The sequence below is a fragment of the Pecten maximus genome, chromosome 6 (assembly GCF_902652985.1).
Source record: "Pecten maximus chromosome 6, xPecMax1.1, whole genome shotgun sequence".
NCBI classification, from domain to species: Eukaryota; Metazoa; Mollusca; class Bivalvia; order Pectinida; family Pectinidae; genus Pecten; species Pecten maximus.
In genome coordinates this window covers 11,647,184-11,660,725 of record NC_047020.1, presented here as the reverse complement: position 1 = coordinate 11,660,725, position 13,542 = coordinate 11,647,184, and the positions used below count along the sequence as shown (strand labels likewise).

Sequence of the window (13,542 nt, the reverse complement as noted above, 5' to 3'; positions counted from 1 at the left end):
GTTAACACTATATTTGAAAATACACGGATGATTTTTTAGTTTGCTATAACCACCGCGAATACAAATATCGCATGTTATTTATACATTATCGAGGCCTAAATTTGCAATCAGCTGTCTCGTGCGTAGTGTATTTTGCAATGTAAAAACTGAATTAACGCTAAAATATGTGGCATATATTAAATCACAGACGCATTCCAATGATCACGCATACAACCTAATAACCTAAACGTGCCTGTTGATCAAATTTAAGTCTTGGCATTTTTTCTGGGCCGGTCGTCGGGGCCAGGGTCATCGCAAACTTTCAATGGAGTTTGCTGAAAAAAATCTTACTTTACGTTCTTAATTTGACAAGTTCGAAATATCCGAAATAGTGACAGTTATAAACAACCAGAGTTCGAACTATAAGTAGCTAAAAAATATTGTTTTTCTTGAAAAAAAAATGTGTGTTTGAACTAACCGGAGGTTTACCGTATATCATGCTTATGTACATGTAATTACCTTGACTAGAGACTGGTCCCTTTCTGGAGACATAGAGGGTCCTCGCTCCTTCTTCCACGTTGATGTCATACTGGGCATGCTAAGAGCCTGCATGCTACTGCTGTCCCCCAAGGGGAATAACTCAGGCTTAGATGTGGCTGCGGCATCATCGCCAATAGTTACACTGTGTTTACGTATAGTGTCCTTCTCCTTGTTACCACCTGAGAACTTTCGTTCCCGATGCAGTACACTAGCAGAGCTTGCACTTCGCCCAATAGACTTCTTATTGTTAGATGTGCTGGAGATTGTGACGCTGGTAGGGACATTGAGATAGTTTGTACGTTCCAGTGTATTTGTAGGGGACTGATTGACAGGGGTGGTCGGAGCAGAAGTCACCCCGTACATCACCGAGACAAAACTAGGGGGAGGGCCATCACTATCTGGGGACAACATTCCCTCCTCCTCTATAGAATAAGACATGGGACTACCACTTCCTCCCGTACTGCATGTAGTATCAAATTGAAGAGGCATTCCATCATCAAATGATTCATGAGAACTCAGGGTACGCTGTCTTTTGTCCTCTTCCTGGCTGTCCGTATCCATGGTAGCCTCTGGAGTTACCTCCTCATCGGCATCCTGGCTACCATCTGTTGACAAATGAGGAGTGCTTTGAGACACAGCAATCAATTGAGGCAGTTCTGACTGATCTATTGATTGACTTTTGTCCGAACTAGGATCGCTCTTGGATTTCTGTTTTAAAGTTTTCCCATTACCTTTTTTCTCTGCTGGTTTGATGGTATCAACGTCACTGGTGTTATCACAGGATTCTGTCTGAGTTTCGCTCTGATCATCCTGCTCGCCATACGATGCCTCATCCATGCTGTCACTATGGCCAGTCTGACTGTCTGTCAGTGACAGGTCACTTGTTTTCTCCGCCTCTCCTGGGAAAGGTGGAGGACTCTCTGTGCTTGGAGACTTCAAAAGTGTGCCAAACCCATTTGAGTCCATTGTTCCACCCTCTCGGAATGTTGTCTGGGACTGCGGAGGGTGAGTCACATGTCTGAGGGATGAAAGTCGACTTTTGGTGTTCTTGCTTGTGAGAGGTGTAAGCTCAAGGCGTGTGAATCTCCTATTAGCTGAACCAATTTGATCATCTGGCCTAGTTACCTGTTCCTCGCCCTGAGAATTAGATTTATAGCGTGACTTTACAAAACCACTAAAATGAGGTCTTCTCTTGGAAGGATTAGTCTTATATAATGTAAAAAACTTTGAGTTTGTGTCAATTGAATGAAAAGGTTTCACTAAACCATGACTTCCAGATTCATGATCTGATGTAACATCTAACCCTTCATCGTCCGACACTGGTGCAGCTTTGCGCACTTCACTTTTGGCACGCCTGAATTTACCCGACTCCTGTCTATACCGAGGAAGTGTGCTCCCTTTATGCTTGTGTTCACTCCGATCACTAGAGTGTCTATCAGATTGTCCAAATTCTCTGCGATGGGAATAAATATCTGATGTTCGAGCATCATGAACTCCAGACTCGTCAATTGCACGTCCTGAAGAATCCTGACGATTAGCCTGCAACTGACCATCAGAGCTCGACCGACGCTCAACACTTGATTCCTTACCCTCTCTCTGACGGCGAGGAAGCAACTGACTGTCACTGTTGGATTTGACTTCATTTCCCACATCTGGAATGTTGCCCGTTCTGAAATCGTTACCCCCGCGCCCACTTTTCAACATGTCTGTTAGCACTTTAAGACTACGACTACGGTTCCTGTTGAGTGCAGATACTTTCTCCTCCATGGAAGGAGAGCTCGGGGTAGGCGAGGCACGGGGAGACGCATGTTGGGACTGAGATCTTTGATGTAGTGGTTTAGGAAAAACTTTTGGACGGTTATAGATTGTAAAGTCCACTTTATTTAGTTCTTTGATGTCTTCCATTGTTTTATCAATGATCGCCTTGATTTCCCCTCCCCTTCCAGGATCAGTTTTAGAGCGAGCATGACTAGAAATCCGGCCATTACCTGTGAATTCAGGAAGTTTGGGTCTGGCTATCTTTGGTGAAACAGAACATCTTGCTTGTTCTTCCACTGTATCCTGCTGGTTTGAACCAAACTGATCTTTGTCATCCTTCAGCTCTTGTTCCTGATCAGATCCTGGATCTAAATCAGGGTTTAGACTGGCATCATTCTGTTCTGTTTCTGGTTCAATGCTTGCCTCGTTTTGTTCCTCCATTGTCGGGTCTTCCATATTTATTTACAATACGTGATGAAATTTTTAATACAGCACTAGTAATAACATTCCTTGAACATCAATAATTAGCATCTTCTGTTCTGTACACAATAATGATAAATACCACAAAAATTATACACACTATGTACAAAGAAGGGAAGATTCACTGTTTCACAAACACAACATAGCTTCCACTCACTTCTAATGCATAATAATAAATTTCACCATGTAACGCCATGCGAGGTAAATCCCACTACATGGTATGTAGGGTCCAGATAACCCCTCGGGTCAAACGGTCATCATCGGTCTCTAATGGGACAGTGACCACAGTTCGGCTCTTCTTTAGCCTCCACCATGCTCCTGTCGTTATATCACCTCATCTGTAGAAGATAAATACAATACATTATAATAACACAAATAATATGATATGCAGTAGACAGCTGTTTGTGTTAAGATTGTTGAATTCTTACATACTTGTAGCTTATAATTATCTCCCTCTAGTGCTAGCTTGTAAATTCTAGAATGAGACCGGTCTATAAGGGATCAAAATTATAAAGCTTAATTTTTATTTCAATATTCATAGGAGACTGGGCCAATTTTATGTACTTCAAACTAATGATTCAGCAAATGTAAAGTTTGATATACACATATACGTGGGATACATATATCTATAATCGGTAGGAACAATTAAAATATCCTTTCGAAGCTGGAACTCAAACTAGCAACCTCTAATTTTTTTATTGCGCAACATCCTTGCAATTGGCTGCCACAAGGCTAAGAGGAATTCCCCTACCAACCCTCCCTTCCAGCAAACCAATACTCTTTTACGTTTTTTTTATTTGCTTTACTTTAGTGATACAGTGATAGTGGGCCATGATAGCTCAGTAGATTAGAGTGACGGCCACGTAACCTCAGGTGATGATAGTTTGATATGCTACACATGTGAGTTTGTGTTTCTCGGGAAGCTGAAAAACTGACCAGTCTGTGCTGTCGTAGCATGTGACGGGCCTCCCATATTTTGTTCAATAAGGTATAGTCACCAACTACTACAAGGAGACCCCACCTCAAACTATATGACCTTGGCTATTCATACTTGAAAACAGTGTTTTGATGTGATGTGATCAAGTATTACAGGTAAATCTATCCTTTCAATGACAGTAACTTGTTTTATTACCTAATTTTTACCAGTGATATATATTGATAATCATTCATTCTATTGGTCAATTTCACTAGTGATTTATAAAAGTGAAAAATATCACTTTTTCTGATTTGACCAATCAGAACACAGCTTACAAACAACGATGGGGAAAGTTAAGGTTTGCATATAGTTCTCCGTCATGTTATACAATGTATGACGTTATAATGCAAGATAGAATACATAATGTCACGATCTATCGTACATTTGTGAGCCGTTGACAGGGGACTGCAATGAATTCTGAGAGAGATTGAGCTGATTCGTGCTACGCACTTGTGAAAAATACCACAATATTAGTCACACTCATGAAATATATTTGATATTACTGAAGACACTGTTAGATATCCTATATATATTTAAAAAAAATTAAAACCCTATATATTTCACTGTAAAATAATTTGGACTTGGAACTTATTTTGATAAGATAAGATATCAGACATAAGAATTCATTGAAGAATTTTCTGTTCCATCAACATATTTTTTATGAATCCTAACTAAAATTAAATGTTGAGAATAGTACATATGCATGCACAGTTTATGTACCAAGGCATCTCTAATACGGCCCACATATAATTAAGCCCCCTTCTTCATTTTCGCAGAATCATCAATTTTGAAATAGTACACTGAAAGTTGTTCACAAATAAAGCCCTCTTCAAACTTAATGTTACTAAACTTTTACATTAGATGGTCACTTGTTTGAGGATGAATCTGGCACTAAACTTTTACACTAGGAGAGGGAGCTTGTTTGAGGATAAATATTGTACTGAAATTATACAACAGGAGATGGGATTCATTTGAGGATAAATATGGTAAACTTTTAGGAGAATAGGGCTTGTTTAAAGATAGATATGGTATATATTTGCACATTACAATAGGAGAATAGGGCTTGTTTAAAGATAGATATGGTATATATTTGTACATTTGTATTCTTGTTTTCCAAACATTAGTGTTACTGTCAATTTTCAAACATTGAAAGGTTTTTAATTAGTGCACATACATGTACCATTCATGTTCTTATGACAGAATACTTACGTAAGCTAGCCAACAGACATATATACTTGTACATATGTATCTTTATCATGCATGTCTCTGATTTGGTGAGAAGATATACTAGCTGGAGGCCTAGGTCTATCATAGTGAGCCGAAACACTTTCACAACACAACCAGCCATTGTACCTCCTCCTTCACACACATGCACACTTGACCATGACCTCTCCAGAGGTCAAATTCAATTTGTTACATAAGATTAATACCAATGGCTTCAACTAAGCAGAACTACATGTATAAGTATAGATCCATGTTGAAAAAACTACAGCATGCGCAGGTAGCTAGTATGCACATTGATATATATTTATATGTACACTGGTCTGTTCTTGAGCATGCACGTTGTTGGTATTATAAAGGTTTTGGAAAAAAAAAAATGTTTCACCAGTATAAAACAAGTTTACTACTGTATATCACTTTTATTTCACATGGGATATATTTTTGTGTTAATACGCAAGGAGAGTCAATCACGAATTCAAATCCTTGCAAATATTTGTATGAAAACTCTGGATGGCGGCCAAGCTACCAGTTACTGATAGAGGAGTCTTACAGTGTCCAGTCTCCAATAGTTTATCATTCGCAAATTTGAAATCATTTCTTGATCAGTGTTCACAAAATCATATATTCACAAATGACTGACAAGAGGTAAATTTGCAAAATGAAACATTTGTGAAAATATTAGTGATTTACTGTATTTTTAAAGACAGTTCATTTAAAAATTGGGAACTCCCCATTTAAGGCAATGAAAACTATATGGGAAAAGCTGTAATCCTTAAAGCAAACTAGCATACTGAGTACTAGCTGGTAAAGCAATACATGTCCTCTACTGGCTGGCCCCTCCTAAAAATATTACAGTGATCATGACCTTGACCCAAAAACCCTGAAACTCAAACTTTTCCGAGATATTATGGTATTTTATCATTGTATTAAGTTTGATTAAAAACCCTCAAGAATTGAAGCTGTTAGAGCGCTGACAAACTTTGATGTTACTTACATACTTACCAAACGGGAAGAAAAGATACCTACAGTACACATCCCCCCTACTCCAACCTAACCCAACCAAATATGATTTGAACCTGGCACCTCTGAACAATTAGACACTTCAACTTAAAGGAGACACAATTAAGATTCTTTTCATTTGGTGACATTTGCAAGAAATAAAGCAACGACCAGACTGGGACTAATGGGACCAGGGACCCGATAATCTATAGCAGCTCTAGCATTTGAGCTCTATATATCTGGTAGCATTAATTAGAGCTACATATATATATACCTGGTCACTATCAGTTGACCTTTCAATCCACCTTTGCTTAATGATGACATTAGGAATTAATTATCATGTATACACATTGTACTATACACTCAAGTCATTCTACAGACTTTAGCTTCTTTCTCCAATAAAATCTCTAGTATTACCTTATCTGGGTAATGTTTTATGAAACAGGATTTTTTGTGTATTTTTATCATGTTACCAAACACTTGTTAATTACCTGACACATTCCTATCTTCTCAGTTTTATACATTATTCCCATGTATATCAAACCCATAAACCCTGAATTGACATTGCTCTTCCTTTGAGAACTAGTATTGTGGTAGTCTATCCAATATTCATAGATGAACAAAGTACATTTAAACTGTGGCCAACATTTCCCAATATAGTGTTAATCTTAGTGGACTATAACACAGGTATGTCCCCCTCATCAGCTTCCCTTTAGGTGATATATCATGCTTCACAAATTTTAAAATCCAGGAGATAATTTTTGCATGTGTAAAACGAATGTATAAATCTAGTGTACAGATACTGACCCGTAAGCCTGACAAGACACCTAAACATATGATATATCTGATACATTCCATGAAGAATTTTTATTGTCAACTTTTTGCACATATCCGCTTGTAAGAGCTGGTATTCAGATTCCTTGATTAATCATGCAGAATTGACCTTTGTTTTGTGATGAAATTTTCTGTATATACTACACATTTCGTGTTATCCGATATACGACAAGACACAAATTGTTTGGGTGTATTATAACAAACAGGATTTACCTCTTCCATACCCCTATATATACTCCGCTGATAGGAAAATCTATGATGATCAAGGTTTAACTGAAGCTTATATAGCAAATCTCTGTTTAGATTTATATAAATTCCAACATAACATTGTTAAATTATCCCAATAAGCACTCAATCTGATTACATATCATTCAATAATTGCCCCCTGTCCTTTTACCAGGTCTACTCCTTCAACATTTGTCAATTTATCAGAGTCATATATCAAATAATTACAAGTAATAATCAAAAAGGACACTTTTATTCGAATTTTGGGTTTCAATTCCTCACCACATTTACATCTGGTCATATACCAGTTATATATGTAATCAGGTAAAGGTATGTGTGGCGAGGGAGACAGGGAAGTCCATGTGTGGCGAGGGAGACACGGGAAGTCCATGTGTGGCGAGGGAGACACGGGAAGTCCGTGTGTGGCGAGGGAGACACGGGAAGTCCGTGTGTGGCGAGGGAGACACGGGAAGTCCGTGTGTGGCGAGGGAGACACGGGAAGTCCAGTGTGTGGCGAGGGAGACACGGGAAGTCCATGTGTGGCGAGGGAGACACGGGAAGTCCATGTGTGGCGAGGGAGACACGGGAAGTCCATGTGTGGCGAGGGAGACAGGGAAGTCCATGTGTGGCGAGGGAGACAGGGAAGTCCATGTGTGGCGAGGGAGACAGGGAAGTCCATGTGTGGCGAGCTCGAGGGAGACACAGGAAGTCCATGTGTGGCGAGGGAGACACGGGAAGTCCATGTGTGGCGAGGGAGACACGGAAGTCCATGTGTGGCGAGGGAGACAGGGAAGTCCATGTGTGGCGAGGGAGACAGGGAAGTCCATGTGTGGCGAGGGAGACACCGGAAGTCCATGTGTGGCGAGGGAGACACGGGAAGTCCATGTGTGGCGAGGGAGACACGGGAAGTCCGTGTGTGGCGAGGGAGACAGGGAAGTCCATGTGTGGTGAGGGAGACACGGGAAGTCCATCTGTGGTGATGAGGGAGACATGGGAAGTCCATGTGTGGCGAGGGAGACACGGGAAGTCCATTTGATGAAGTACAGTGTAAATCAGATGATGTGGCTTCTCAAAGGTGTTCATGGGCACGAACACATCAAAGTCCATGTGTGGCGAGCGAGGAGACACGGGAAGTCCATGTGTGGCGAGGGAGGACAGGGGAAGTCCATGTGTGGCGAGGGAGACACGGGAAGTCCATGTGTGGCGAGGGAGACAGGGAAGTCCATGTGTGGCGAGGGAGACACGGGAAGTCCATGTGTGGCGAGGGAGACAGGGAAGTCCATGTGTGGCGAGGGAGACAGGGAAGTCCATGTGTGGCGAGGGAGACAGGGAAGTCCATGTGTGGCGAGGGAGACACAGGAAGTCCATGTGTGGGGAGGGAGACAGGGAAGTCCAGTGTGTGGCGAGGGAGACACGGGAAGTCCGTGTGTGGCGAGGGAGACACGGGAAGTCCGTGTGTGGCGAGGGAGACACGGGAAGTCCATGTGTGGCGAGGGAGACAGGGAAGTCCACGTGTGGCGAGGGAGACACGGGAAGTCCATTTGTGGCGAGGGAGACACGGGAAGTCCATGTGTGGCGAGGGAGACAGGGGAAGTCCATGTGTGGCGAGGGAGACACGGGAAGTCCATGTGTGGCGAGGGAGACAGGGAAGTCCATGTGTGGCGAGGGAGACACGGGAAGTCCATGTGTGGCGAGGGAGACACGGGAAGTCCATGTGTGGCGAGGGAGACAGGGAAGTCCATGTGTGGCGAGGGAGACAGGGAAGTCCATGTGTGGCGAGGGAGACAGGGAAGTCCATGTGTGGCGAGGGAGACACGGGGAAGTCCATGTGTGGCGAGCTCGAGGGAGACACGGGGAAGTCCATGTGTGGCGAGGGAGACACGGGAAGTCCATGTGTGGCGAGGGAGACACGGGAAGTCCATGTGTGGCGAGGGAGACACGGGAAGTCCATGTGTGGCGAGGGAGACACGGGAAGTCCATGTGTGGCGAGGGAGACACGGGAAGTCCATGTGTGGCGAGGGAGACACGGGAAGTCCATGTGTGGCGAGGGAGACACGGGAAGTCCATGTGTGGCGAGGGAGACAGGGAAGTCCATGTGTGGCGAGGGAGACAGGGAAGTCCATGTGTGGCGAGCTCGAGGGAGACACGGGGAAGTCCATGTGTGGCGAGGGAGACACGGGAAGTCCATGTGTGGCGAGGGAGACACGGGAAGTCCATGTGTGGCGAGGGAGACACGGGAAGTCCATGTGTGGCGAGGGAGACACGGGAAGTCCATGTGTGGCGAGGGAGACAGGGAAGTCCATGTGTGGTGAGGGAGACATGGGAAGTCCATGTGTGGCGAGGGAGACACGGGAAGTCCATTTACTTGACTAGTACATGTGTACAATCAGATGAATGTGGCTCTCTTCAAAGTGTTAATGGACACTAAATATCTACTATCATACTTAAATCTGAATTCCTGCATTTAAACCTCTATTTTCCAAGACTATTATAATTAACAACCATGGTATCATCAGAAAGTCAGGGGGAAAAATGGTATATGTATTATTTCCTCATCAGAAATTCCGAAGCTCCACAGTGAAATAATGCCTGAAGCACCAACTCTCCATGTGTTTTTGCCATCAATCTACCCTAGAACACAGAGTACCACAAGGCGATGAAAAAATAAGGTGTGGAGAATGGTGCACAACCTAAAGTCTACAGAACATGGAATACAGCCCCAAGGCAGACAATTAGTGAGGATACACAAAGTCCAATTTCTCACAGAAACACCTACAGGATAAAATTCCTCTTGAATACAAGTACTGTATCAGTAATTAAATCCATTATGATTTTTTTATCTCCTGCTGAGCAAATATATAAGAGAAAGGAAGATTTTTCATTGCCCATAGTTTTATTTGAGCTGATGATCTATTCTTATGTATCATTACCTAATTATGATAGGTACTCTTATATCATTAACTGATAATAGATATTCTTATATCATTACCCAATAATAGGTATTCTGATATCATTACCTAATAATAGGTATTCTTATATCATTACCTAATAACAGGTATTCTGACATCATTACCTAATAATAGGTATTCTTATATCATTACCTATTTATAGGTATTCTTATATCATTACCCAATAATAGGTATTCTTATATCATTACCCAATAATAGGTATTCTTATATCATTAGCTATTTATAGGTATTCTTATATCATTACCTAATAATTATAGGTATTCTTATATCATTACCTAATAATAGGTATTCTTATATCATTACCCAATAATAGGTATTCTTATATCATTACCCAATAATAGGTATTCTTATATCATTACCCAATAATAAGTATTCTTATATCATTACCCAATAATAGGTATTCTTATATCATTACCCAATAATAGGTATTCTTATATCATTACCTAATAATAGGTATTCTTATATCATTACCCAATAATAGGTATTCTTATATTATTACCTAATAATAGGTATTCTTATATCATTACCCAATAATAGGTATTCTTATATCATTACCCAATAATAAGTATTCTTATATCATTACCTAATAATAGGTATTCTTATATTATTACCCAATAATAGGTATTCTTATATCATAACCTATATCTAATAATAGGTATTCTTATATCATAACCTATATCTAATAATAGGTATTCTTATATCATAACCTATATCTAATAATAGGTATTCTTATATCATTACCCAATAATAGGTATTCTTATATCATTACCCAATAATAGGTATTCTTATATCATTACCTAATAATAGGTATTCTTATATCATTACCCAATAATAGGTATTCTTATATCATAACCTATATCTAATAATAGGTATTCTTATATCATTACCTAATAATAGGTATTCTTATATCATTACCCAATAATAGGTATTAATTACCTTTAAATCAATTATTTAAACATCAAATATGTATTATTTCATCAAAACCTTATACTTTTGACACACTTTTGACACCAAGCTGGCTCCAGGCAGTCTTAACATTTTGCTTAATACCAGATTGCAGATGACATAAATTGAGATCTAGTTTAAATATCATACACCCATCCTTGAAGTTTCGGAAACTGAGGCTTTGAGCTTAATTATTATAAACATTGTATACATTCAACAAGCTGGTATTCAAAGACTGGTTAAAGCATTAGCTAGTTATGACATGTATCAGACTAAATCTGAACTGAAATTTCCATAAGAAGTGTTCAGCGTTGTTGCTCATGCCTCATGACCGATCTGCAGTCCTAGAATATTAGAAATTGCAGAGAACAATATTGAGACACTCATCTCGCGATAGCTTTACCATGATGACCGGTCTGTTGACCTATAATACTAAAGGCAGAGACCAATAAGTATGACACACCTCTCGCGATAGTCTGCCATGATGACCGGTCTGTAGACCTATGCTATAGGCTATAATACTAAAGGCAGAGACCAGAAAGTATGACACACCTCTCGCTTTAGTCTACCATGATGACAGGTCTGTAGACCTATAATACTAAAGGCAGAGACCAATAAGTATGACCCACCTCTCGCTTTAGTCTACCATGATGACAGGTCTGTAGACCTATAATACTAAAGGCAGAGACTAATAAGTATGACACACCTCTCGCTTTAGTCTGCCATGATGACAGGTCTGTAGACCTATAATACTAAAGGCAGAGACTAATAAGTATGACACACCTCTCGCTTTAGTCTGCCATGATGACAGGTCTGTAGACCCATAATACTAAAGGCAGAGACCAATAAGTATGACACACCTCTCGCTTTAGTCTACCATGATGACAGGTCTGTAGACCTATAATACTAAAGGCAGAGACTAATAAGTATGACACACCTCTCGCTTTAGTCTGCCATGATGACCGGTCTGTAGACCCATAATACTAAAGGCAGAGACTAATAAGTATGACACACCTCTCGCTTTAGTCTACCATGATGACAGGTCTGTAGACCTATAATACTAAAGGCAGAGACTAATAAGTATGACACACCTCTCGCTTTAGTCTGCCATGATGACAGGTCTGTAGACCCATAATACTAAAGGCAGAGACCAATAAGTATGACACACCTCTCGCTTTAGTCTGCCATGATGACCGGTCTGTAGACCCATAATACTAAAGGCAGAGACTAATAAGTATGATACGTACACCTCTCGCTTAAGTCTACCATATCATTCATGATATGTCTATTGATGATGTTTCAGCAAAAGCATAATTTAGCCAGCTGGTAGACCTAACATTTGAATCCTGTGACCTGGACTATACTGGACTACTAGACCCGGGTAGTGTCTTGTTAAGTTGTTATGTACTTGACCTCTTGCTGTGACCTTGAGTGTGGTATCTGTTCAAAGCATATTTGTATTATGTTTTTGTAGTAATACATTCATCTAACTGAATTTCACACACTGTCACACACAAAAAAATTTCCTCAGCTTCAGAAATCTTACACTGGGAAACTTAAATATGATTTTAATTGACTTTTGGTTTGACCTTAGCATTTTATGTCTGGCTCAGAGAATGATATGTTATACATAACATACTGCATCATTGTATATTCAGCCATGGGCAAGAACTAGACAATAATATCAAAAAGATAATCTGTCATTTATTAACTTGACAACCATCAACATTAAATTAAAGCAGACATCTTGAATGTCTTGTGTTATCAAATCCAACGACATAATAAATGAGAAATTTGAGGCTTTGTGAAAGTAGACTCCATTGGAGTTAGTCTTGTATCCCAGAGATTTGTCCCGGTGTCATAAAACACCCTTGAGTTGCCTTCCTAAAGGTACTGAGTGTGGAGGTCATAGGACATTTTAGGGGTAATGGTATCACCTGAGATGGCCTATCTCCTTACACGGTCATACACACTGAACCTTGATACATATAAAATGTATTAATTCAACACTAGTGTCAAACATTACAATCTTACAAACATCCTACCCATCAAAGCTATCTATCTTAGCTTCAAATAACTACATCTGATTTTTTTTTATCTTGCTTGACAATATTATTTTGTGCTGACAATATGTAAACAACTCAATATAGCATTTAGCTGATTAAGAGCCCTGATAACAATGTAAAGATGGCATGATCAGAGTGCAGAACTGCAATAAATGTGAGCATGAAAAGTTATGTAATTATTGTGACAATGTCACATTGATACCATTTACATTAATGTTTATAAAAATGTTAGATGGCAATGTCACAAGTTTGCTCAGGATCCTTTCAATGGAATTTTGTATTTTGTCTGTATTACTATTCATCATAAAGTATCATTAAAATATAATTAGTTTTTTAATAAACTAATGTAAATAATTTACAAAACACTTTCAATAAATTCAGAATTCATTGTAATTATACACTATAAAGAAATACATCCTAAAATCTTAATTGTTATCAACCATCGCTATTAATCAAGAATCATCTGAACATTTATGTATAGAATGCTGAATGCACATTAAGTTATTATTATTACCTAATGATGGGAGTCGGTTGAAATTTTAAATCGGCA

The 13,542-nt window shown here is 39.8% G+C and overlaps 1 protein-coding gene across 1 annotated transcript in view; it reads right to left on the bottom strand.

Annotated features, from left to right (window-relative positions):
• The window catches only part of LOC117328970 (rho guanine nucleotide exchange factor 17-like), a 66,732-nt gene that overhangs the window by 49,773 nt on the left and 3,417 nt on the right, over positions 1 to 13,542 (bottom strand). The window contains exon 2 of the mRNA XM_033886612.1: positions 499 to 3,095. Coding sequence (XP_033742503.1) covers positions 499 to 2,733 — 2,235 coding nt within the window. The 5' untranslated portion in view covers positions 2,734 to 3,095. The remainder of the gene's footprint in view (positions 1 to 498; positions 3,096 to 13,542) is intronic.